The 27376-nt window shown below is 33.0% G+C and overlaps 1 protein-coding gene and 1 long non-coding RNA gene across 5 annotated transcripts; one reads left to right on the top strand and one right to left on the bottom strand.

The window, feature by feature from the left end:
- Positions 1-28: 28 nt before the first annotated feature.
- LOC136269877 (uncharacterized) lies at positions 29-5996 on the bottom strand. Its single transcript, XR_010707457.1, has 3 exons — positions 5872-5996; positions 3175-3304; positions 29-745 (listed from the first exon to the last, which is right to left on the bottom strand). It is a non-coding gene; the product is annotated as an uncharacterized lncRNA (long non-coding RNA).
- Positions 5893-27063, top strand: LOC105347230 (glutamate receptor ionotropic, NMDA 2B). 4 transcript variants are annotated; one of them, XM_034457639.2, is made up of 17 exons: positions 5893-6683; positions 9116-9318; positions 14085-14216; positions 15168-15310; positions 17196-17394; positions 18345-18483; positions 18659-18900; positions 19805-19952; positions 20804-20990; positions 21705-21824; positions 22248-22373; positions 22916-23136; positions 23590-23750; positions 24052-24233; positions 24401-24636; positions 24854-25017; positions 25633-27063. In XM_034457639.2, the coding sequence occupies exons 1-17, from the start codon at positions 6261-6263 to the stop codon at positions 25961-25963; spliced, it is 3357 nt and encodes a 1118-aa protein (XP_034313530.2). In that variant the 5' UTR covers positions 5893-6260; the 3' UTR covers positions 25964-27063. The 4 variants fall into 4 exon arrangements, with proteins under 4 accessions (XP_034313530.2, XP_019930458.3, XP_011454502.3 ...); XM_020074899.3 differs by lacking the exon at positions 22248-22373; XM_011456200.4 differs by lacking the exon at positions 21705-21824 and having other exon boundaries at positions 5894-6683.
- Positions 27064-27376: the final 313 nt, after the last annotated feature.

Here is a 27376-nt window from a genome sequence, read left to right as displayed (position 1 = left end):
TTCAATAGAATATTTTTATTTTTAATTATTAAACTTTTTTTTCTTCAGAAATTTACATAAAATTCGGCGGAAAAAATCACTTATTTTCCATATTTACACGTATAATGCAGTAATAAAAAAAGAGAAGTATCTCGAGTGTCAAAGTTCATGCTTCGGTAACCCCTGTCGGCCATTATAGACCTCAACGCATAGTGTAATGGACCCCACGATCAATACCATTAATATCCATACACAATCTAATTCAAAAAGTCCTAATATAATCATTTAGGCGGACGAAACCTTCAATTTTCCGACAAAACCGAACCCCGTAGATAGAAGGGCTTCTCACAAGTCAAGTAATTGAACTTCATTCTGGATTCAATTCTTAACGACATGCCTCGACAAAATACCAGCTTTGTTCTTGATGAATAACAAGGTTAAAAAAATCAAGCCATATTAATTTTTTTTTTAGAATTCAGATACAGGAAGGAACTTTGGAAAGAAGGACAGAGGACATTTTTTTCGGTCCTTCTTTGCAATTGCCGGATTACAATGAGATAATCTGATAAAATGTTGTGTTTTTGATACTGTAATAATCTATTTTTTTTTTTAACTATTGGGCGAACTTTTTCAGCAAATTGCATCCTTGAATTCAATGAAATTAATTTTATTCTCTTGATTGTTAGCACCAATGTTTGTTGCTCTGGTTAATATTTATCCGTACCGTGGTCCTTTGAGAAGACCGAAATACCCGCCCATGGATTTTCTGAAAATAAATGAACATCCATAAAAAGAGATTAGATTTTGCAATTTTTTTTAATTTATATTTCCGTAATGGTTTCGTCATTCCGGAGAATTCCCACGTGTCTTGAGATGTACCTAAACTATAAAACTATAAACTTAATCATTTACATACACAAAACAATGCAGCAAATTTCACTGCATTTAGCAATGAAGTATAGGAACTTTGTAGATTTTTAATCATAAATAGCCACCATTTTAATGGTTTAATTCTGCACCTCAATGAAAAGGGAAAAAATGGACCGCAATCAACAGCTAACAAATGGCTTATCTGTTATTAATAATATCGCATTCGTGTTTGGCTAATAAATATCCATTATTTGAATCGCCGATGCAATTTTCAATGGAGAGACAGAACAGACATGTTAAGCGAATTTTGTTTGGTCATATATAATTGCCGATTGTCACGTCACGTTCGTATAAGACCTTGATGCAAGTATCTGTAAGATATTCCACCAACGCAATGAATAGCTACATCTTGCAATTGGTAGCCCAGAAACAAAAGCCTACCATGGGATCAAAATGGTCTTCATCAGTAATGGAAATATGCAATTGCAACAGCATATTGAAGAAAACTTAATACAGTTTTGTATTCATTCCAAGACTTCGTCTGAATTTATTTACAATGCATATAGTGGCACTTTGTTTACAAATTTAGGGGAAACGTTAAAGCGGTTCTTGAGCTTATTTTCAGCCCAGTAATGTGTAAAGTTGGCTGTTGTCATCACTTACGTAGATATGTTTGCTGAAAATTTTTATATTACACATTGAAACGCACTTGTCTATGTATATTCACACAAGTATGACCACTCTCTAAGTATATAGTAGCATTTGATACGCTTAAGTGCTCTTACGTTATAACCAAATAATATTTCTTAAAATTAATACATATATGTCAGGTTTTTAAAAAATTCTGAATTTGTCATATGATTGACATGTATATAAACCATGCAGGTTGCGTCATACTTCAAGTAAAATTATGGATTTTAGAAAAAAAAATTAACTACAACCTCTTTCATTTCAATAATAATGGTTATAATCATATTTGGGCCAAAGAAGAATCAAATTCTCTACAAAAATCTAAATATGTGACTACATTCTACAGGAACGCTTCGCAAAGAAAAATAAACTTCGCTGTTACGTAACATATGTGTGCTTACAAATCGAGCCCTCGGCAATTTGTATGACACAAAACAAACTGACTACAAAAACGTCAATAGACACATTTTTAGGTGATTCCATTGATTTCAATCTTTAATGAAATTGTCTCAAGTGTAAATACTACAAGCTGTGATTTCATTTTATGTACAATGATTTAATTTAGCACCGCTGTCAAAAGAGAGCAACATGCCAGGACTATTTTCAAGCGTGTACCTGATACAGTAACAAGAGGTCACGTGTCCTTCAGAGGCAAACCTATTGTTACAGTGAGCTTTAGTTTAATTCTTATAAGAATTGCTTTGCTCTTCTTTACCCCCTCCCCCCCCCCCCAAAAAAAAATACGAGTGCAGCAACGATATAGACCAAGAGGATAAGCTTCACACCATCGTCAGATGCACAAAGGAAAAGCTATGACAATACGCTGATGTCTGTTAGAACAAGACCTACATTTGATATTATTATACTTTCAAGTTAAATACTGAAATCTGATTGGTTTAGACGCGTTTGATAATCCGTTCTATTACCCTCAGCGTTAACATCACACTTGGCAATGGGTAACATAACGAATTGTTACATACGCGTAAATGATGTGCTTACGGTTCGCCGTAAAAATTCAAGTCACTCCTATAGAAAAACAGTTAAGTTTTCTTTAAAATTATGACATTCAGTATAATAAATTAAATAGTGCCTGTTTGGGAGGATAACAGTCGAAATCGACACCCCTCGAAAACCATTGTCGACAATAGTTTTCTCGGGGTGTCAATTTCGACTGTTACCCTCCCAAACAGGCACTATTTATATAATATTACCGTTCAGATTTTTAAGTCACGTGCAATAAAAGCCGCGTTCTATGACATTACATGTATAAAGAAACAGAACTGATATATTTATTCAATCATTTATTTTTTATATTCTGTTGTTTTTTTTAAATATGCCATTAGACAACAAAATTGATTTTAAGAAAGAAAAACGGTCTATGAGAGCATAGGACATGGTTTTTCAATGCCACAGGCACAAAAAGCCCAATTAAATCAAGGATTTTTTTAGGGAGCACAATAGTGTAGGTGCTGTTTATATTCTCATGGTGTTAAATATAACCAACATTCTGAGTAACGGTGTAATATCAAACAAGAATATATTGCACCAGATGGCAACAAAACAAATAGCTAGTAATGGGGTATTTCAACAGTTTAAATTTTTTCTTTTATTTAGTAATAATTCTGAGAGAGATACATATGGTATTTCATAAAGAACCCCAATAGGGAATATTCTGCTGACGAATGATCGTGGCTTCAGAAATTTAAACATCTTCTTTTTCCTCATATTCAGAAAGACCCAATCGATCAAATATTAAATTGGGTTCCTATGGTGTAACAGTATAAATTTCTTTACATAGTGTGGGAAAATTGAATGAAATGTGCAATTTATGCATACTTCACCAACAAAATGATATCAATGCACACTAATTTCCAGTGAGGACGAATATACAGTGCGTTATAATCAAATTTGAATTTTATTCCGCATATAATTTTGATGACATAAAAAGAATATCGACAATATACATGCAGATGAGAAAAAATTCTTTTCCAATAAAAGTTGTTAAACGTGTGAGGAAGGGATATTCAATAGACATAAGCAGACATATTTATGATGCAATATTTACATGACAACACCATCAATAGAGGGCATATCTTCCCCTTTAATGATCGGTGTTCTTTGAAAGACTAAACAAATGTATTTGAGTTAGGAAACACGGAACATCTCCTGTATTTTGGCATAAAATCGATGTGGAGGCTGTTGCCAAAATTCCCCCATCAATCTACCACAACTTTTTCTAAATAGAGACGTATTTACGAGACGCAACAATGTCGCAGACGAGGGGTCGTCATTTGGCCATAAAGTATTTTTGTTAAAACGAAAACGTCGAGCAATTTTTCACGGAAAGAGCAGATTTCTTTTATTTGATAAATGAGCCACAATTAAGGTACTAAATTGAGATTTGCTTGGAATCATCGCATTTATTGACTTTTTATGGTAAGGAACTGTTTCAAACAGAATTAGGAAGGCGACGAGAGAAACACGATAAGGAGGTTTAGTCTGAAACAAAGGTTAGGTCTGTTATTTGCCAGACGGTTGTCGAGCCAAGCATTTCTACTTATATACAAAAAGATTCGGGTTGAATTAAGAAATATGGAGAAATAAATTACACTTAATTAAGATGACTATCTTAGACAAGCTGATATACACGACTTGGCTGCTGCTTGCTAATCTATGCAGCTTTCAAAGTGCAATGTTTTCATTCTTATTTTGGCAGAGTTCAAAAGTACAATGTATACATGTACTAGCAATGCTAGTCTTTCTTTCTACATAAATATGTAATCTAAAACTGCTACAGAGGACGGCAGTAATTTTGACAAATGGTGCTCCAACAACAGCTCTAAAAACACGTTGCCTCCGAATACTTTCTGCATGTGTTTAAATGTGTCCGCATTGAACGTTAAAGTATCTGATTATGTACGAAATCCATACAAGTCTTTGAAATATATGCATAATTTGAGGAATAGGAAATTATTCTTTGAGTATTCTGAGGCGATCAAATACGATCGGGAGTGATCAAATCCAATAAAGTCCGTAGGGCGTTATGATAGATTTGATCACACCCGACCGTATTTGATCACCTCATAATAATGCAAAGAACGATTCATCATTACTTAAATTTATACAATTTTCAGCAATTGTACTATTAGAAATTAGAATAGTTATTGATGTAATGTATTGGACTATACATTACAAAATCGATTCTTATCACAGACAAAAGAGAGTAGAAAAAGTAAATATATACATGTATATAGTATTTGTATCGCTCTCCTAAAAATAAAAAAAAGAAGATCAATTTGTAACATCTGTTACAGTATACGTATCTGTAATGTAGCTAAAAATGCACTTTACATGCGCCATTGAGTTTGTACAGAAAGTTCATAACAACATCATCCTTATATGTATTACGAGTATGGGTAGGTGAACATTAATATTTTTTACGCGCATGTTTAACAAAATCGTTTACTTGTGAAAACATTTAAACAAACGGCCTATTTTACTTATATTACATATATGATATCTGTTTACAGGGTAAGAAATTATTTTTAACTAAATTTTGTTTATAAAGTATATTAATCCATTACTTTGATATCTAATCAAAAATTTCATTTAGAATTAAAATTTAGAATTGAATTTTTAAATTAAAATCAGAACTAATTTTTTTGTCCTTAAAGTGAACAATTTTTTTTTACTTTAATATCTAATCAAAATTTATTTAAAATTGCATGAGTAAATTCCTACATAATAAATTGAATAATTCTGGATGTATGTGAGCATATTTCATATCTTTTGTCATAATATTTAGTACTTCTATTTCATTATTGATATTAATCGTCATCAAGTTCAATAGAAATAAAAATACTACACCATACATGATCTGTATACAAACAAAGAGTATAACACCACTGGACACGCCGTCATAAAGATTCATAAAAAATGTCTTCAGGACCTCACCTCACCTATCAATTTTCTGGAATTAACTAGGCTTGAGAATGGTTAACTCGGCAATTTCCTGTACTTAATATTATGTCCACTAGAACAATATACTGCATTTCAAATAAGCTAATGTTTATAGTGTTCAATATTTTAAACACTGTTAGTATCAAATGAACAATCGAATTTTGGACTGTGCTAAATATGTTACACTTAATTTATGTTTCTACAAACGGACGCAGTTTCATATTTCTGTTTTATAAAATCGAATACAAATTAGGTCGAACAAAAGCTATATATTTTGGCATATGAATACACACAAAATTAATCAATAAAATGAGAAATATGTTTTTCCATCAAACATTCGACAATTCATAAAGCAAGCACCACAGAGCATACCGCCGATCCACAAAGACAACTCAGCAGCCGGCTATTTTCCCGGAAGTGTTCAGTGGATTAAAGATGCAGGAACCGCTGTGTGTTCAGTAGAATCCCGGAGAGATTCGCTGGAAAGAAATGCCGATTATCTGACGTAGTAGATTTTAGCAGGAGCAAAAATACCACAACAAATCATGGAATGGACAGCTAACAGTTTGCGCTCCCTCTTGCTCGCATTGAACTCATTTCTGAATAATTTCCAAACGACGCGTGCAGGATGTGATAATTTATTTAATTGGGAGTAATAGATCAGCCAATTTTTTAAGAAGCAGATTTTCCGTAGTTTATTCCTAATGTCATTGGAAACATAATTTGTTCTTCATTCACAACGGAGAGTGATATCCGGAAAAATGAAGATGTGTTGTATTATATTTCGTTGTTTGGTGCTTTTAATTATGGAATTTTTACCGTTTCTATTCGGAGAGACAATAGAGGTTTCAATATTCCTAATCATGCCGGACAGTGCGCGTCTAAATAAGAAACTTAAGAATGCCTTAGCGGAGTCCTATTATACAGATATTATACGAGATCTGAAAAGATCTAAAACTTATTCAGGTGTTATAAAACAGAGCTCTAGAATTATTGATACTGAAAATCCGCAAGATATACTGGATCTATTTTGTGAGAATATTTTCAAAGAAAAAGTTAATACTATTCTTTACTTTCAATTGCACCCAACTAAAGACCCTACGCCAAATTACATCATAAACATGGCGGAGTACTTAAGAATACCAGTTATTTCATGGGATTCACAATTTCCAGGAGCTTTAGAGGTATGTAAATTGTTTTTGTTGGAATGAATTTGTTGAACACTCTTTTTTAGGATTGATGTCGTATAATAGTTTGTATTCCCTATGCCATTCAAATAAAAGATTATTTCACGACATTCAGAATTTCCATGAGCTTTATAAGTATGTAAATTGTTCTTGATTATGAATTTGATTGATGTCGTATAAAAGGACGTTTCCTCTATGCCATCCAAATATAAGATTTGTGTAGAGGAGTCGACAACAAAAAACAATTCCAACAGAAAGAACTAAAATAATTTCATCATTTTTTCTGTTTCCATCACCCACAAAATATTGAGAGTGAAAAGCAAATACAATTATATATATATATATATATATATATATATATATATATATATATATATATATATATATATATATATATATATATATATATATATATATATATATATATATAACACAAAGAAAAATACTAAACGCACGCAGACTTCAGCCAAGCTATACATTTTTAGATAGGTATTACAGTTAAATTGTGCTCTTTTATTTCAGTTGATTTTCATACCACATTTCGATTTCACTTATTTTCAGCTGTGTACTTACGTTTTAATCTGAACCCGTTAATACTAGTACGTATATATCAGATTGAAACATAAATGTGAGGGGGGAAACTACTCCATGTCACAGCTTGGAGGTAGCACAGGTATCAAGACAATAATCCCCTTATTGCTACCTCTAAGTACTCTAAGTTCATCTTATCAAAAGATGATGATGATGATGATGATGATGATGATGATGATGATCTAAATAAGTATTGCACTGCTAGACTCGTTTATGCTAGTACATGTACATATTTAGACTATTAACATAATTTTTAATATTTTTGTACCATACACTAAAGGTACTTCAATGTCAAACGTTTAGATATACTTTAAAACACTCCGAACTTGATCAATTCCGTAGTGAATCCTTTTTTTGACTTGTTAACATTTTTTCGCCTGAAATTCCCGAATAGGTTGACATCTGGCAAAAACAAGTGGGCCGATTTGTAACCATATGTAATGATACCAATATGAAAGAAGTCCTCTCATCATATTCTGATGAAACAATTTTCATTTAGTCTAGTTTGATCCAATTACCCTGAATTATCAATATTTATGAAGCGACCAGCCTCGTGTTTCAGTATGTAACATATGTCCACAAACAATACACGAAAACATGCTCTTGTTAAAAATAATCGTTTATTAAATGCTTACTCAGTGAGAGCAACTCCCAAGTCTCGTGTTCGCATTTGTATAATCCCTCAACCATTGCTGAAGCTTGGTTACTCTCTCTCTCTCTCTCTCTCTCTCTCTCTCTCTCTCTCTCTCTCTCTCTCATCCCAGTCAAAGTATTTAAATCATATTGACTGGCCAGTATGCAGATTTCTTTCAATGCGCTGTCCTAAAATGACGTTCTCTTTAAAGCGGGTTCTATATATCAGATATCGACTTCATCGCCATTTGTCTATGCTGGCCGTTGTACGATAACGTGCCGTGTCTTCATATATCAGAGATATATACATAAATCACAACGCTCTCCAGAATCGAGAATGAATTCCCAACGCTCTCATATCCGGACCACTGTCTAAAGTTTAAATGGTCTTCTTGGAAAGGATATTTCTACGATTAGGATAATAGTTTTGGTACACTCTTCATTTGTAACCATACTGACAAAACGGTTAAACGACAGCATTGTAACATTCTTCATTCATATTGATAAGTTGTTTTTAAAAAAGAAAAAATCGGTATTATTTAAAAAAAAAACCAACGAACATGCCATAAGTTCATTCTCGTGGTCTTGAGAAAATACCATTATTGTCTTATATTTATCCAATTTGCATTTTTTTTTTGTTTTAAAAAGTATTTTTTGAAGTACACTGAGTTATGGCGAACAATGTCCTTATCCAGAAAAAAACCCTTTAATATACAGTAAAAATAAAAATACATGACCAGAGTATGTATTTAATGATTTTTAAAATTATGCCTGTGTTTTGTTCTGAAACGATGTACACTGTAAAGGTTATATTATTGACTATACATTGTTTAACATGTGTGATGTACATGTACAGGTTTTTCTTCATACAAACATCTATTACAGTCAGTGTTTTGACTTGTTCTTTGCTTCTTCTGTTTTTGTCCCCGACATTAAAAATTAAAACATTATTATTTTACTCTGTCTTTTTGACATTTTGTCAAATCTCCGATATGAACTGGTTGTTCAAGGTCAAATTACCCATAATGGTTAATTGACTATTTCTGTTTTGTGTATATTTCGAATTCATTGTTGTTGTAGTTTTCTATTTGTTACTTGTTGTTTTTTTAAATTAGATGGCGGTTGGTGTGTTTCATCATCCATTATCTCATACCTTCAAGTCTTTAGCTAAATTTGTATGAATATTATATTTGTACATTTTTTAGAACAAGCAAGACTCTACCGTTCTTCAACTGGCACCAACGATATACCACCAATGTGTTCTGATGATAGACATCATGAAAAAGTTTAAATGGACCAATTTCGCCATCGTGACAACGACCACATTCCATTACTTAGAATTTACCAATGCCATAGAAGCTCTTGTAAAAGAACACAATCAAAGAGTCAAGTTTGATAGAAAAAGCAGGCAAGTGGACATCAATCTGTTACTACAGATTTATGTGTGCATAATTATGCTGTTTATAGAGTTAGAATCATTTTAACAAGAGCTTGGACTTTTGGAAGTTGTGTCAAACAGCATTGTGACGTAGGCCTGTCTATATCATTGCTAGCCACTCAGCAATGGCTCTTTGAAATCAACAAGGTTTGTCTGGCTTTTGAGCTAAGACTACTCAGTCGGTGCATATTTCGCTTGAAACCGCGTCATTTTTAACTTGTTTTGGCGCAAGGAATAGATTGCTACGCCTGACTGAAAGTTCAAGGTCTTGTTAAAATGGTTCTATTTTCGCTTTGTCTTATATTCGCCCAGTGATGATTTTATTTTACCTTACTTAAAAATTGTCCTTGCACGGTCGGGGTTTTAAAAACCAACTTCATTGCTTTATACAAATACCCCCCCCCCCCCCCCCCCATTTTAAATTCGCCCACAGTCAATAAGAACGACTATACAAAAATGCAGCGTATGAATAATTACATGAGTGTATCATTCAGAACAACCGCTAAGTAACACAGACAGTTGCATGATTGGGAGAACAATCCGTTTAGAATTTTGACACTAGATCATCATGGTAGTTGTTTTAACATTAATAAAAACAAAAATAAATTACTTCATCTGCTTTGAAATGAGACATTTTCTTATCATTAATAAAAAAAATATCGATAAAAAAATTACCAGCTAATGACAGTTGTTGAGGGGCTAGGATGAGATAAAGAAAGCATTATCTGTTTTGTTAAACAAACATCTGTTTGTACATCGTAGTTTTTTTTTCTGAACAAGAAATTATAGTAAGGGTAAATAATTACTGGAATATACTAGCTAATAGCATTATATCGGAGAAAAAAAATGAAGTGTGCTAAGGGAAGATTTTAAACACACTTATATAGTAACTATAACTGTTACAATAACACATTCCATTTTTGTAAAGATGTATACTTTAAGAAAGATTAGTGAAACCAGTACGTATAGATTACGATTATCTAATATGACGATTTTAAAAACAAAAGATTTGTTCTACCAATATCCATGCATGGCACTAGTATTGGTTACATTTAACTATAGTTTCTTTCTTTAAGAAAGCTGTTTTCAAATAATTTTATCCAAATACGTTTAAACTTTATGTAAAGTTAGGAGTTATGTGCATTACATTTTTTCAATGCTTCGTTAAATAAAAAAAAATATTCATTGTAGGAATGTTCAATTATTCTTCGACGTAAGTGCGTACTAGTATTTGACCAATAACATTGTAAATGACTTTGTATAAGACAGCTAACCAAGCTCTTAAGAAAAATATGCACTTTGCATTTTTTTTTCAATTCCGATAAAGGAACCATTTGCATTGAGATAGTCGATGTAACGCACTTTGAAAAAATATAATGCAAGGTCCAGTCGAAATTGTGAAGACACTCAAACGTGATAGATAATTGTTTTAATATAGTTTTATAGCTTGATGCTACATTGACTGGAGAACCCGAGATTTTTAGCTATCCTGAATGGCAATTTCGCACGGAAAATACTTGTTGAGAAAATATTTTAGGTTAGCAATTCCCACATGAAGAACAATAGTTCACGGGTTTATTGAGATTTGTATATCAAAATACTTGATCACATGAACTGCACCAATTAGCGGTCCTTTCAATTTTTATTTTCTTTTTTTTTTTTACTTTGGGGGGTGTTTACTCATCTAAGAGATAGTGAAAATGAGCAATCTCCATTACAAAACTCTGTATAAGTTTATAGAATTGATATGATATTTAGGAAGGAAAGATGGTGGTGTATTCTTCAAGTTATCAATTTGAATATAAATATATTTGAAATTGGACTGTACCTTTGGTTGTCCACTCTCCGTTCCAAGTGATACTAGACCATATTTAACAGTGTTCATTTACATTAAATATTAACTCTTAATCTGACTAAATACGAAATCAGTTTTTTAAAAAAAAGAAGCTAATATTTTCTGATTTATACAGTTCTATTCAAAGTGTGTTAAGTGTATTGATGATAACAAATGTTGATGTATAGTCATAACGCACTTTGAAAAACTGTTCAAAGTGCGTTGACTCGGGTCAAAATTTAACGCACTTTGAAAAATGAATTCAAAGTACGTGGACTTTGTCTCAAGTTTAGCGCACTTTGAATTTTTTTTTTCAATATGCGTTGCCACTTTTTAAGCAACGTTATTTACCAACAACAACACTGTAGATAACTTAGTATTAAAAAAACATAAAATCCCTTTTGTTCGTGTATTTTTCTTACGTCTTAAAAAGTAGATTACGGAACTAATGTGATGAGAATGGCACGTTATAACGAATATGTATGATACCATTAAAGGTCTTTGAGTCGTTAAGTTTCCGAGTCGTGAAATCAAATTACCTCCCCTGGGAGCTTCCTTGTCAGTTTTGCTTAAAATCAAACCTACATGCCAGAGGAGTGCCGGGGATCAATGTTCTGCATCTACTCCTGATGACATTAAAACTGAGATGTTGTCACACACTCGACTAATCACCCAGCAACTATACAGTGGTAGTCGGAGAAACTGCTATGTTTGCATGCTATCATGTAACGCAATTATGAATTCGGAATTTCCTAAATTGACTTTTTTTAAAATTAGTTTTACATTATGTACATATTATATCAAATGGTTTTGATCAGGGACACAGTTTCTCGCCATAAATGCACAAGCATGACCGCAAATGTTATAACACGTGTTACAGGAAACCAATGTTGAATCGCTATTAGTTCACTATGGTTATGTTTCGTGTACAATATGAAATGTAACTTAATTTCGTTCATTGAATTTTGCAAAGCACCAATAAAAGTAAAGTAATAATGCGGGTATAGGGTTTAGCATTAATTACCTTCCATTCTTAATTATTAATTTTTTCTATCAAACCGGGCATGCAATTTCAAGTTGATCCCTGAATTATAGAATTAATAAAAGTAACTGAAAATATTGCACGTTTTTTAGGGGGAAGGGGTGCTTTTTGTGGGGGTTTTTTTTGTTTCGCTTTTTTTAATTTCTTCATTGGTTTAAATTGATGGTAAATGTACCTGTCGTAAGGAATCAATGCATAAATTACGAGTAGTATTCATAAATAATGCAGATATCCATGTTTGCAAAGGGGTAAATAAGGTATCAAAGTATAAAAAAAATAAGCACTGTACATTTTTCCCACACTAAGACACAACCATTCCTTTCACCATATGTATCGTTGCAGCAAATCTAACATCCGTACATTAACTGGTTTGGTTTGCTTTGATTTACGATATGTCAAGAGAACTATAGGCTTTAAAGGCTGAGAAATTCGTTTTCTTTACCTTCATTGGCAGTTCTTGCTTTCTGGGGGTTTTTTTTCTTCTGAAATGCCTATTTACAACCATCTTCGGATCCCTATACACTCTTTCCTATCTATGATATTATCAAATTTACAAGAAAGAAGACGAATGTAAGAGTTCGCTCTATATTTATAACTCTTTTAAGTTGTTGTAACCTTAATCTATATCATAAAGTAACACTCTTCATGTATTAACAAACCTTTTTCATAATTTAGGTGGACAGAGTGAAAATATGATTTATGATAAAAAAAAAAATCCACAGACATAATGCTGTTGATCTATCACATTATTTTTTTCCCAATTTTTCCATTATCAGCGCAACAAAATATATTTGAAAAGATAGATATAACAACTTTTTTTTTCATCAAACCTTTTGTAGCTCTTCTATGAATCTGTATCATCTTACGATACTCAAAGTAACCATTGACAACTATAAGCAATACTGGTCTTTGAATCAGACAAGAAAAATCTTTGACTTTAGAATTCTTGATTTCTAGTGTTTTTTTTTTTTTAGATCAATATACTTTTAAAACAACATAAAAGACATAAAAGACAACGAATTATGTAATTTAAAAAAATTATGAGCACTTTCGAGTAGCTACACTCTGAATTTGAAATCGTAAACATGAATTAAAGAATCTGGTCGAGAACGTTTAGAGGGGCATGGTCACGATTTTGGTCAAAAATTATTTTTCTTATTTTTATGTTTACAATGCTTTAGTTAGGCATTTTTAATAAGCAACCAAAATTTGAGTGTCATTGGCTGAGTCATAAGCGAGTTACAGAGTTTACAATTCTTTGCAATGTAAACAAAACGTTTGTTTACATTTTGATTGTTGGAGTGAAAATTCCAGTTTTAGACTTTAAAACAATTTATTTATGCTTAAAACGAATAAGGAGATAGACTAATCAGCTTAAAAAAGATTTATTACTGGTATATTGAACGTATGTAAACAAAAACAGGGCACGAGCCTTGTTTACATGACATAGAATTGTGAGTGCTGCAAATGCTTAAACTCTACAACTGGCCCATGATTTTTTTTTAATCATTACAAATGCATTTTTAAAGCATTTTAAATGATATAAAGACAGAAAAATAAAATTTGACCAAAACCGTGTCCATTTTATGACTTAAGAAAGAGAGCTCTGTAGAAAATGATCAAATTTTAAAGCTAAAATATACGATTTTTTCTTTACTAAATGATATCTTCATCTGACTTTTTCCTCTTTATTTTTTTTTATAAAAACTTGAAAATTTAAAAAAAACTGTTAACTTGTGATAACAAACAGAAATGTCTTCAAACGACAATTTTTCTGTCCAGACTGGAGAGTTTGACGTAGTACGATGGTTTCGTGATTCACGAGTCTTGACTCTGTTTGCTTTGCTGTTTTTTTTCCAGATTCAATCTACTTTCATCCATCGTTGTCAATATCCTGCCCTCGGATAACGACACAGTGATTAAAGACAAATCAAGAGAGGCCTTCCGAAGAGACAACAAATTGGAAAACAGAGTATTCCTCTTACATGCAAAGTACTTGTATAAGTCAAGAATATGACGTATATTATAGTTTATATAATAACAATAGAAATTAAACCATAATTTTTACAGTGATTTTGAAAAGAAGTCTTTACTAGTTTTACTGTTGTAAATATCTGTCAGGGGTAATTTACTGTTACGAACTTTTGTACGAGAAAACAACCCAAATCAAAACAAAAACATACCTCTTAGATTGCAAAAAAATTGCTTATGTCTCAGGCACGTAGCATGGGGGGGCAGGGGGCTTTTTGTCGCAGCAAAGAATGACATATAAAAAAATCAAGTAGCCCCACCATCTTGTTTTGGGACAAGATGAATTTATTGAAGTGAAAATAAGTAAATGAGTAACGAAATTGAAAGATAAGAATAACCTTGCTTATCCCCCCCCCCCCCCCTTCAATCCCGAATTAGGATTTTGATGATTTTGAGAAGTTTGTTTTTATTTATCTATTATTATTTGGATGAATCTGCCCCCTCCCTTTCAAAAAATGCTTCATGCTTGTGTCTACATAGAAAATATCGAGAATAGTACAGGCATACATGCAGTAGGCTAATTCATCTGTTTGTAATTCGTGTTTGTACCAGCTGGATCAAAAGTGTTGTTTTTGGTTTGGCTAATTTTCTGGACACAGTTTTTATTATGACCTCATCTTTTAAAGCTGACTTAATATTTGTAATATTTTTATTATTCAGCATTTTTCTCTTTTTGCACAGAAATTAAACATTTACAATTATTTTCTTTATGAGGTAGAAAAGGCTATCAATGTGTGACACTATGATATGGTTTAAGGGTTAACACTTAAAAAAACTGAGTTTATTAGCCTATTTTGCTATTGTTTTACTTCTTTTTTCTGATTTTCCGCAACGTAAGATATTATCTCATACATTGCTTTTTTTAAAACATTAATCCCTATAATGATCAGTATTGCGTAAATGTGTTTCAAGTTCTCATGAGGCTAAAGACATAATGGAGGTAGCGGAGGAACTGGAGCTCACGGGGAAGGACTACCTCTGGATCATGTCCTCCTTCTGTGTCGGTTTTCTAAGAAATCCCAATGCCCCCCGTGTGTATCCACTTGGAAGCTTAGGTAAAGCTAACTTTACTTAATGATGAGCAGTATTTTTTTTAATTTTATAAATGTATATAACTATAATTGCTTATGGTTAAGGTAGATTTTCGTTAGCTACCAAATGCTCGCTTTTATAGAATTTTTTTTTTGATCAATAATCCATTAAGGACTAACCTTCCATCTCTGATCTTGATGCTAAGACGAAAAGAAAATGGAATAAATTCGTTATCCGCATTTCGGTAGTGGAGAATCACACACTGAAAACTGAGTTGCCTCAGCAAATTGTTAGGTTCCACGGTGTTCTTTTATATGTGTGTTCTATTTTTGTTCATTTAGGGGGTTTTCTCACTCTCAGTATTGATAAATCAGTATGATAGTTAATACTCTGAAAAGGTTTCAGTTCAAGCTAAAAAAAAAAATTCCATGCTGACTGTAGTTTTCGCCATCAAAGTTCTGTACAGTTAAAAATATTATGAATATTATTCATCTTCACTCTGGTATTGAATTAATTCGGTAACTAGATAGATGTCTGTTATATCGTATGAATCTCCTTAGTTTACTACTTCTGACATTCAAAGTCCCAGAAGGATCCACAAAAGCGGGCATCTTCCGAGTTAAAGCACGCTTTACTAAACATAGCCATTAAAGCCAAATTCCCACACCACCCGGCGGAATATTAAAAGTACTCTACCATAGATAATATCTTGTGCATTAATATCACTTTGTGATCTAGAAAGAGAGTCTTGTGGGCACGGTTAATGAGTGGACCCCGTTATTTTATGACAACTACCTATAATTACTATATCACTATTATATAACTATATCCTGCCGAGTTCGTAACAAACGGATCGATTTGTATACATAAGTAACTATTTAATAATTGAGATAATTTTTCAAGAGGTAACTTTACTTTGGACAAATCTCAGACAAAAGTGACATTTTTTGAATTGGTTTGTCTAAGTAATGTGTTTTTTCTTATCAATTTAAGGATAAAGTAAAAACACTCCTAAAGTAGAATTCTCCTCAACTGATATTTGAATGCGATTTAATCGCTTTCCCTTTTGACTAACATTCTCTTTTTCACAAAAGTCGACGACACAATTCAACAGTTTATCATCTTTATTTTTGTTTTCTCTGTCTTCTCTAAAAAAATATTTAATGCAGTCTTAGAAAACGGAAGATTTAAGTCGTGTGTCTACTGTCATGCGCATTAATCACTTTAATCAGCATGAGGATGCATCACATTTTCATCACGAATTGGTAATTCTGTTTTAGAGAAATTGAAATCTCTCGAGTCTACATTTTGTCAGTCTTTCTTTAAATTATCGACGATCTGACATGTTCTATCGCAGGATGCGCCCGAAATACCTCGAAAACAAAATTATAAACGAGAAGACCCACAGTTTCGTATTCATCTTCGATAGAGTAATTTGGTTACTGTTGGTTACTTGGTGGACAACGAGATGCATGGTTTAAGATTAATGACTCGTTCGGGTGTCAAGAGTATTATTATGAATGCAATGTATTTTTATAGCAAATGTCAAATTCGTCGATGCATTCAAGAAATTGCTTTGGGATTATCTAACCATCGTACATATTGTGTAAGTTTTGCAGTCGTCGAAGGAGAAAATAACTATCTGATGATGTAATCTTTGGGGGTTTTTTCTTCTTCTTCTTTTTAGTCTTTTTTTTACCCTATTTTAGTGTTGTTTAAATTTGCGAAAATTGATCAGTCAGTGTCACGCTATTGCAACGCTTTTGTAACAAACTTTTGAGAAGAAAGATAATTAGACAAATTATTTCAAATCCTGTCATATACAATATGAACACAGTGACATAAATTTAAAGATGTATAAAAATTGCAAAAACTGTTTTGATGAATTCTCCGTCGTTTATCTTACAGGCATTACATATACCACCATAGCAAAAGACGAATACGAAGAAAAACTGTTAGAAAATGCAATAAAAACGTCTGTAAGGTTATGGGTGGAAACTCTTAAGGAAATCTATACGTACAGGAATCAATACCAAATATCTCCCAATTTTTCCTGTGAGTCTCAGCAAAGCCTTCAACAATGGCGAGATGGAGAGTTCTTCTATCAGTAAGCATTCCTCCTTTAACATCTCAGCGTCAAATCATCCTTGGAATCATTTCACGGGTTAGGGAATGCATTTGTCAACTAATTTGTCGGGTTATCTGACTTTTTAAAATATAAATTAGGAACTCTATTATGTGAATCAAGAGAGCTGTAAATAAGAGATAACTATCCGCAATTTACTTCTTTTAAGACCGAGGGAAGCAATTCTCAGAGGTATTCATAGTTTTTTATTTATTGAGTTGGTTACTAGATAGAGTTGCTTTATATCGCTTTAAGTATGAAACAAGTAAACAAAATGGTAATTGCATTCTTTTCTTTGGTCATCGTCATGTGCATCCCTGAAGATTTTTTATAAAATATTGATCAGATTAAATCTGAAGATTTTTTTGATAACGGAAATTCATTTATGAACCCATTGATGGAAACAAGAAGAGCTAATTCACATGCATTGTAATTTAACAACCTTAATTAAGTCCTTATAGGTTTCTGGGATACACCAACAGCTTTTCAAATATACAGAACCTTTAAATAACACACTTCTAAACTTATGAAGCCCCTGATAAACAATTGCTACAAAAATATAAAGAAAAAATGATTTGAGATTTTTTGGTGGGTTCAAGAAGTCACAAGAACTAATGCATGAATCGGGTTGCGATTGTGTTAGATATGGTATTGCTCTGTTTAATGGCAATGCCATTTTAAGGTTAAACAACCCTCTTAGAAGAAAAATAACTGTTACCAATATAATTAAATTCTCTTTTTAATAAACTGTCAAGTTAAAAGGCGAAGTTTGTCAATTTTTCCACATGGTACGCTAAAATTGTGTACCTTTGGGTTATTATTACAAATTCTTTCGGTAAATTAATTTAACTGGAGCAAACCTTTATCTCTGTGTGTAGGAGGATGGTGTGCCTAAATCAAAACTTAGTTAAAAAATTAAAACTTTTATCTAGATTGATGAAGAACGTAACGTTGGATAAGCCTACACCAGTACAGTTCAGTGAAAATGGCGTAAGCCAAATAGTAAATCTAAGAATTGTAAATATTCAACACTTGACCGAAAAGTACACGACAAGACAGATATGGAAAGAGGTAAGAATTAAATTTTACATAAATGAAACCACCGCACAGTCGAAATAAATTCTTTAAAATTCAAACACAGCATGCGCGCGCAGCAATACAATGACGTTTCATAAACCTATATACACCAACTGTGTCATAGTCTGTTTAATGATATTGTATTCAATGGGTTTTTTTTTCTCTAAAGGTGGGAAGATGGGTGCCTGTTGAATCTGAAATAAAAAATAAAGCAAAAATGATGGTGGAAATGTCTGGAATAACTTGGCCGGGAAATTCCATCTTGCCTCCGTTAGGAAAACCAGAAAAGCGTTTCTTCAGAATCGTCACCTTGAAAGAACAGCCGTATGTGTATTATCTGGACAAGGGTGCCCAAGAAAACTGCGTTCCACCCTCCGTACCGTGTCGTGTGATGAAAGACAAAGTAATGAGGTAGGCAATGCCATTTCTAAAATTTATGGTCATTTTTTTTGTTGAAGACTCATGTTTCAGGCTATTATACAGGAAAACAAATCATCGAAACTCACAAACACGTTGCAAGACCATTTAATAAAATATTTGATACTGTGAATGTTAAAGTGGCACGGTGACTCAAAATAGATCCGGAAATTACACATATAAACAATTCGAGTTGTTTTGACATTGGTTTAGGGTCACGTGATTGCGATTTCTGTCTTAAAATAGTTACAATGGGATTGACAAAGTGAGAAAAGAATTTGAATTTGAAGCTATTCGATGTCTGTGGTAAGAAATATGCTATTATAGAGAATGCATCTTAATAAATATATAGTTCTTGAAGACATCATGTTTCAATGAGAAGTTCCAGCTGGTTCTGGATGTATGCCACGCTGCAGTATTTACATTCCCCTGCGCTTGCGTGGCTATGAAGCGTAGAAAAACTCAATTTATTTTGTGTTGGCCCAAGGCGTAATTTTATTTCTCTCTTTTTAATTTATTTATTTTTAAACATCGAAATGTTTTAAAGTGTATCTTTCATATGATATATGAAATATGTGGAAATCGTCTAAAAATTCGATATTTGCTGAATCATATGTTTGTGCGTCACCATGTCCCTTTAAGTTTTGTGGCATATATATTAATCCTTTAAAAAAATGCCAAATGTATCGAAAATGATAAATAAAAACCGCAACCTCTTCCAATATTTAGAACATATCATTGACATTAAGCTACATTTTTTTATATATAAAACCAATATTATTTTTTGTATTGCAGTAAAAACAAAAATCTATAGGCTCTTGTAGCGTACCCTCTTTTCGCCCGACTTGTACTGTATACCCTTTCCATCTGGATTAAAGCAACCAGTCTTATTTTTCAGTACCAATGACAGCTCTCTTCAAAACAACTCGGTCGTTCGGTGCTGCGCAGGGCTATGCATCGATATCTTAACAGTGATGAGCTCCAGAATGCAGTTTGATTACGAACTGTATGAAGTACCAGACCGAACATGGGGCCTCCCAGATCAGGTCGGAAATCTCTGTTTTGCAGTTTTTTTTTATTACATTGGATTATGCCTCTAATTCAAAGAGATGAAATGTAGATTTCACGGAATCATTACATTAGAAATATCGTCTGCCGAGACCGTTGGAGTCTTTGGACTTATTATATATCGGTAAACGATTTAAATTGTTCCCTCTGTATATTACAATTCTCTACGTCATTAAACTATTTAGTTTGGATTACAAATGTACTAGAAGTGTTTGACACAATATATACAATATAACTTCAACTCGTTTCTATTAAATAGAACTCAAATTTGAAGGAATTAAAGTCTTTCTGGTAAAGATCTCCTTGAAATGCCACTATGGATAATTGTTCAATATACATGTATATATACCCGCTTCGCGGTTTATAAAGCGTAAACTGCTGCAAGTTATGTTATATCGTATAACATACGTCAAAATTTAATTCATTCCTTAAATATACAATATCACAATATAATTACCACTGTATATTTTCATATTGTACAATTCTAGTATTTGACGATGCATTATTTTGCAAGATTATTTAATCCTCGGAAAACAAAGTTTGTGAAAGCCCGAGTGGGTTTCCAAGAGTTGCTGATCAGTAGCTGACGCTCTCTCCTATTGTTTGACATCAACATTGTAAAACAAAAAAATGTAACTGCTTTCAATAAAATTGTATAATTTTCTTCGAAAGAAATAAAGAAGGTATCCAATACCTCCTTAAAAATTCCTGAATCAGATACGATCAGATACGATCCATAGGTGGTCAGCATGATTTATCACTAGATGCTTAATAGAGAAAATAAGAGATGATGATAGTATGCCGATTTGAGTTTATTCTTCTTATTCAGGGAACAGGGGAATGGAATGGTCTGATCAAACAAATCCAAGACCACAGGGCCGATATGGTGTTGACCTCACTGAAGATCACGCCTAAACGCAGCGAGGTCGTTGATTTCTCGATTCCATTTTTGGAAACGGGGATCACCATAATGGTATCCATTAGGAAAGGGAATATCTCACCAACAGCTTTTCTAGGTTTGTGAAGTAGCAAATTTCTGCTTACCCCTTCCCCATACTACTTTAGCAAAATTAAATACAATCCCTTTACACTATCGTCTTGAAAAGCATTTTAAAAATGTTTGCAATATTCTTTAATTTAACGAGTAATTGCTACAAAGTATTTGGACAATATAAACCAAAAACATTAATCAGTATAACTTCAGGATGTCAAGTTTAACGTAGAATTTTACATGTTAAAATGTAAAATGATAACGAAGAGTAAGTTTGAAACTAAATATCTAAAAAAAAAGTTAGTAAAACTTGAAACTCATGCATAAAAGCAAAACAAAAAACAAAAACAAACAAACAACAGCAACCGTTGCTTCAACATTTTCAAAGAAACCTTTTTAACTATTACGTACCTACTATAACAGCGGATATATTTGCGAACATTTGTGGGGAAACTCCATGTAAGCATTACTTAGTACGTCATAAACATCCTAACATAGAAATAGCAAATATGGCTACATGCCCCCAAAGTTTCAAACCTCTTTCCGTTGCATGGTTTTGTTTATTGTATAACAATACCTGTGAAGAGCTTGTTTTCAAATTTCTTATATCAATCCTGCGAGGAATTTGTTGATCGCATCGATACATAAGAATAATGGGAGAACTTATCACACGTTTGTTCTTTCTCCAATGCACCTTTGGGTCACGTGGAAAAAGGTAGTTCTATCCTTGTCTTTTCAGGTCCGATCCACAACAATTACTGGTTTACACTCTTTGTAATTACCTTACCAATAGTGGCCTTTTTCGTATGGCTGCTAGAAAACTTTTCTAAAACTGAAGGATTGAATGTAAAAATTAAAGGTACATCTCTTTTGCGTGCAAAATGGATGTATGTCTGTGTTTTCTTTGTCTGTTTTCACTGCTTACCGGTCTTTTTTTTTTTCTTTTTATTCTCATCTAACAATTACTTATCTTTGCACACATTGCGGTTTTACACGGGAATGCTTTTTTGTCTTTATACAAAGCTTAAATATACAGAATACAAATGCTTTTCATCCTTTCATATATTTTGATATACGATGACTGTCGTTGAAATAGTATTGATTGATTACTGTAACTATGTTCTCTCGAGCTATTTTATAAACTTATTATTTTAAAAAAAAGCATTCTTTTGTCAAACTTTCTACGATACTTCTCTTTTTTGGCAATCATTTTCTATCTTCGGTCGTTCTATGAATAATTCGATGTGTTTTATTCTATCTTGCTTTCTTCATTGGCTTCCAGAACCGTACGACTACCCGTCGTGGTGCGTCATACTGGTCTTCAGCGTGCATGCTACTGGAGCCGCCATCTTTATTTCTGAATGGCTGAGCCCCCAAGGACTGAACAGGGGCGCCACCCCTTTGAGAGGTAACGGAGAGGTAAATCAGGCTGTAAGAAGGGGAAGCACACACTTTTTTTTCTTCTCTCTATTTTATCACTTCTCTGATTCTGGTACTCAACGTCACAAAGTCCATACCGAACGCATACACCTTTATTTGGCGGTAATTAAACGTTCTATCTATATTTATTCAATAGAAAATAAACGAAATCTAATTGGTTTCTCATCTGTTTTTTTTTCTCTGAAACCTGAAGAGAAGCAAGGCGTTCAGTATTGCCTTTGAATGACTACTGCCTCGGAATTTTCTGGCACTTCGTGTTGATATATATTATACGTCTGTGATTTTCTATATTTTCAAAGATTTGCATATTAATTTTTTTTTAATTCTTATAACACGATAATGTGATGATTTAAAAAAAATTGTTTGTATATTGTTATTAATATTAATTGATTATCAAGATATCAAAAATATTTTCATAATTATTAAGGATTTGTTGTAACATACTGTTATGCTTATTCCGTTGTACTCATGCATTAAAAAAAGCGTTCATTCTGTCTTACTATCAAACAGAGCACAGATTTTCCCTATTCCGATCCTTTTGGTTGATTTGGGCCATGCTGTTCGGGGCCTCAGTATCCACAGATAACCCCCGAGGGGTTTCAAGTAGATTCCTTTCTAACGTGTGGGCTCTGTTCGCATTAGTCTTTCTGGCATCCTATACAGCAAATTTGGCCGCTTTCATGATCACGAAAGATGAATATTACAACTTGTCTGGAATTAAAGACTGGAGGGTATGTTCACGTTTTTCATTTACGTAGCAAAAATATCCATTTTAAGGAGAGAATGAAAAAACAATATTCATCATTTTTGATGCAATATAGCCCCAGAAAAAAAGTGGTAATGTGAACGATGAATTTAATGTTACGACATTTTGGAGTTCCTCAATAAAATGAGTCAGACAGTTTGAACATTGAGGAATTAAATGGCTCTTGTGAAAGAGGTTTTTTCCCTACAAATCCAACCAATTTAATTTCTAAGATATGCTTCTTTAATATCCAATACCCTTGATCAAAATTATATGTAGGCTTCTTTTAATTTCCAATATGTGGATATCAAATGTATCATTATAAAAGCTTAAATTTCCTCTTTTTATTGAGAAAAAATGGATAATTTTGACGTCGTGACAATTAAATATGTATATTAAGAAATATGACTTAAACCAAGTTGATATCTCTTTTACTCAGTTAACCAACCCATATTCCATGAAGCCCCCGTTTAAGTTTGCCACCATACCTAATGGGAGTACGGAGGAGAATCTTAGAAAAAACCATTACAATATGTACCAATACATGCAACGCTACAATCGCCCAACGGTAGATGACGCGCTAGAAGCGCTTAAACAAGGGTAAAGAAGCATTCATCTTCATCTTCATTCATAGCCTATTGTGGTTATGTTATAAAAATTATTATTCAAAATAACAGAGAGTAAAAGCTTTGTTTTACTGTTTTATATTTCTAGTATGATTAAAAGACGACAATGTTTTTTTTTTTGCTCGTGGACTTCCATTTAAGAGAACTGAATGAAAAAGGATATTATCATGTTTTTTCTGTTAGGAATTAAAATAATTAGAGTTGATCACCAGTTGCTTTTTATATACTACCACCCAAAGATTCAATGAAACGAGACAATACTGTTCCATCTGTAGGAAGATACAGGCCTTTATTTATGATGCCACTCCCTTAGAGTACCACGCGGGCAACGACAATAACTGTGAACTGAAGACGGTGGGAGAGAAGTACGCCATGACAGGGTACGGCATCGCTGTCCCCAAGAAAGCTTCTTACCTGGAAGAAATCAACGAGGTGATTTTGGAACTCAAGGAAAATGGTAATTATTGCATTTGCCTCTTCTTACGTCATTCAAGCGGAGCAGTCACGTGATTATGTATTTTATTAAAGGATACACATACACCAGTTTGTTAATACTATTTCTAAATTACACAATATGTGTTAAGTTAACACATATTGTCATCAAAATGATTTATTTTTATACAGGTGAATTAGAAAGACTAAGGCGATTCTGGTTGGCTGGGGCATGTCACATGAAACGCAAACGAGGCCAATCAAGCCACACCATTGGGATTCCCAATTTCACTAGCGCCTTTATTTTGTTAGCCTCCGGTGTTTTACTCGGAGGGCTTGTCTTGCTAATGGAACACTTGTACTTCAAATTTGGCCGACGCTGTCTTCGAAAATACGATAAAAACTTATGTTGTTCTCTTGTCAGTTTGGTAAGTTCGTGCATGCAGTTGGTAGGATTCCGCAAAAACTACAGCCTATATTTATTTTCTTTATGTATTCATTATATTCTATATACAGAAAGGTTCACCAAGTTACTAGTATTTTACAATTTAATGTACATTTGTTTTAGTTAGGATAGTTTTAGGTAAATGAATCTCAGAATAAAACACAGAGTGAATTGAATTCATTTATATTTTTGTATTAAAGAGTATGGGCCGATCGCTAACCTTTGAGCAGTCAGTGATGAAAGCAATGGCCAGACAAAAACTCAAAGAGTGCAAGAACCCCCAGTGTGAGGTGTCGCTGTGGAAAGAACGGCATAGTCACGACTTGTCGTTAATGTACATCAATAAACTCAGAGAACAGCTGGAGTAAGTTTACATCTACATTGGTTTGTTCGAAGTGGGACTTTATTTAATTTAATGTTAGTTAAGTCTATGTGCTCAAATAAAAGGAAAGCCAATCTGAAAACTTCTGATGAGGTTAAAGCATCGTTTCAAGCCACTGTTTGTTTTTTGCTTGGCTCTTACTTACTCCATGGCTATTTGATCCCGTTAAACAGTTCTTGTGAATATTCACGCGTGGCGTCAGTTTTAACCTTTTTCAATCCTATATGCCTTTCCCTTTGGCTATCAACAATAAACGAATTTTAATAAAACAGCTTTTGAATTTATAGGTGGCATCAAAGGTCAATCTCCGAATATGCTTTACTCAAATTGGTCCATACTTAAATTTTCTATTACAGTAGGTATTATCGTTTTAAGCAACCACGATCGGATTGGAGAGGATGCCAAATATTGGGCATACCGGTACTTTGTGACGATGGTTGGAAGAAGTTTTACATAGCATATATTTTCGAATTTAATTGCAACAGTAACATAACACTGTTGAAGTTGTTAATTTTTTATATGGATCTGTTCAAGAAATTAATTTTTATCTAGTAAATTAGTGCTAAAACATGATATCTGTATTGCTTGTGATTACAGAAGCTATGGAATAACTCCGGTCGAGGATACAATTACAAAGCCTCAGATATGTGATATTTCTTTAAAACACAATGGATATCCGAACACGTCTCACTTCCGCCATCACAATGCATACAAAAGTGTAGAAAACAGACAAGAGAGTCACCAGCTGGACTCTTACGATAGTACGCCGGTTCGGTGGAAAAGAAAGTGTTTGAAGCGATCTTCCAGCTATACGAACGCTGTAGAGGTAGCGAGGGACGAGATCTCAGACAAACACAAAGTGCGATTCAGTGAAGGAAAGTTTTACATTGGTGTTGACAACGATAGTTCCGATCAAGAGACGCTTTGATTGCATGGAAGAGTTATGGTTCTTGTTTTAATTTTCAACTGCAAAGAAGTATATATTTGCCTTGTCGTTTTCATTGTTTTTTGGAAGGGGGTTGGGGGTGGGCGGGGTTGGAGGGTTTGTGTGTATGTGTGTTTATCAAGGTGCTGCAAAGAAACTACATGTTTGTAAGCTTTTTTTCTTGGGTTTTCCTTGAAGAAAAGTTTACAGAATTGCTTAGTATCCATGTACATAAGTCGGCATTTTTGACGTGTGGCAACTCTTTTTTCATCATTGATTTGCTCAGCTGCAACATTGAAACCCAGAGGTGAATTTTAAAATTTGAGTTATGAAAATAAAAAAAAATATAGAGAAAAAAAGAATTTGAAATTCAACTGAAGGGCACTAAAAGAGATGCGACTTTATATACAGTAAAGAATTAACACGTGCATTCCAGATAATACATTCCCTAACAATAGTTAATTTGTTGAATCAAAAATTTTCACATCATTTTAGATTGAATGTAAAAATAAAACCTGCGTGTTTCATGTAGAACATATCAGATTATCATACAGTGTATAATCAAACTGTTCTACAAAATAGATATATATTTAATATAATATTGGAGACCGAGTGGTTTAAAGTGATTTGAACATTGTAGCTGAATACAAATGTAAATCTTCGTTTCTATAAAATGTTTCTTTTGAGGAATAAAACTGCCTCATTTTCATCATCATCATCATCATCATCATTATCATCTATATATAAAATTTGAAAGAAATATGACATTGAAACTGAAAACGAATAATGTATATTGTGTTTTAATGTTAGAATGGACAAAAATAAAGTACAATTGCCATTGATATCATCATCGTTGCTACTTTTCTTCTTTAAAGACATAAATTCATCTGGTCGTACAGAGTTACAAATTGATATACTAGCTATAGATTGAAAATTATAGAATGTATTTAATTTGTATGCACCAATATTTTAAACGATTGACTTTCAACACGTTTTCAAAGTTTTTTGTTTTGAGTTTATAATTATACCATTATTCGAATGCAGACTTGTGTATGAAGAATATTGAAAAATAATAAAATTTGCACCAGGTGATAATGACTTTTCCCCGTTTTAAAACAGTTATTTCTTGCTGACGTTTATGTTAACGAGTTAGTGTAATATACTGAATCAGATTGTGATGTTTATTCAGTCAAAGAATTCATAGTCAACATAAATGAAACAATTGTAATGTTTATCTCAAAAATGGGTCTGTATGGAAATAGATATTAACATTTATATTAAAAACAATTATCACAACAAAATAGAATATAATTGTTTTCTATCTAAATAAGAACCGTTTCAACCATAGTATACTGTATCGTCTCTCTGCTCATATTTCTGTTCAATTATTACGGCAAAGAAATGTGCCAAAACTCA

The sequence above is a fragment of the Magallana gigas genome, chromosome 7 (assembly GCF_963853765.1).
Source record: "Magallana gigas chromosome 7, xbMagGiga1.1, whole genome shotgun sequence".
Lineage (NCBI taxonomy): Eukaryota > Metazoa > Mollusca > Bivalvia > Ostreida > Ostreidae > Magallana > Magallana gigas.
Note: the sequence above shows the minus strand (reverse complement) of the source record. Positions and strands in the feature narration are given on the sequence as shown.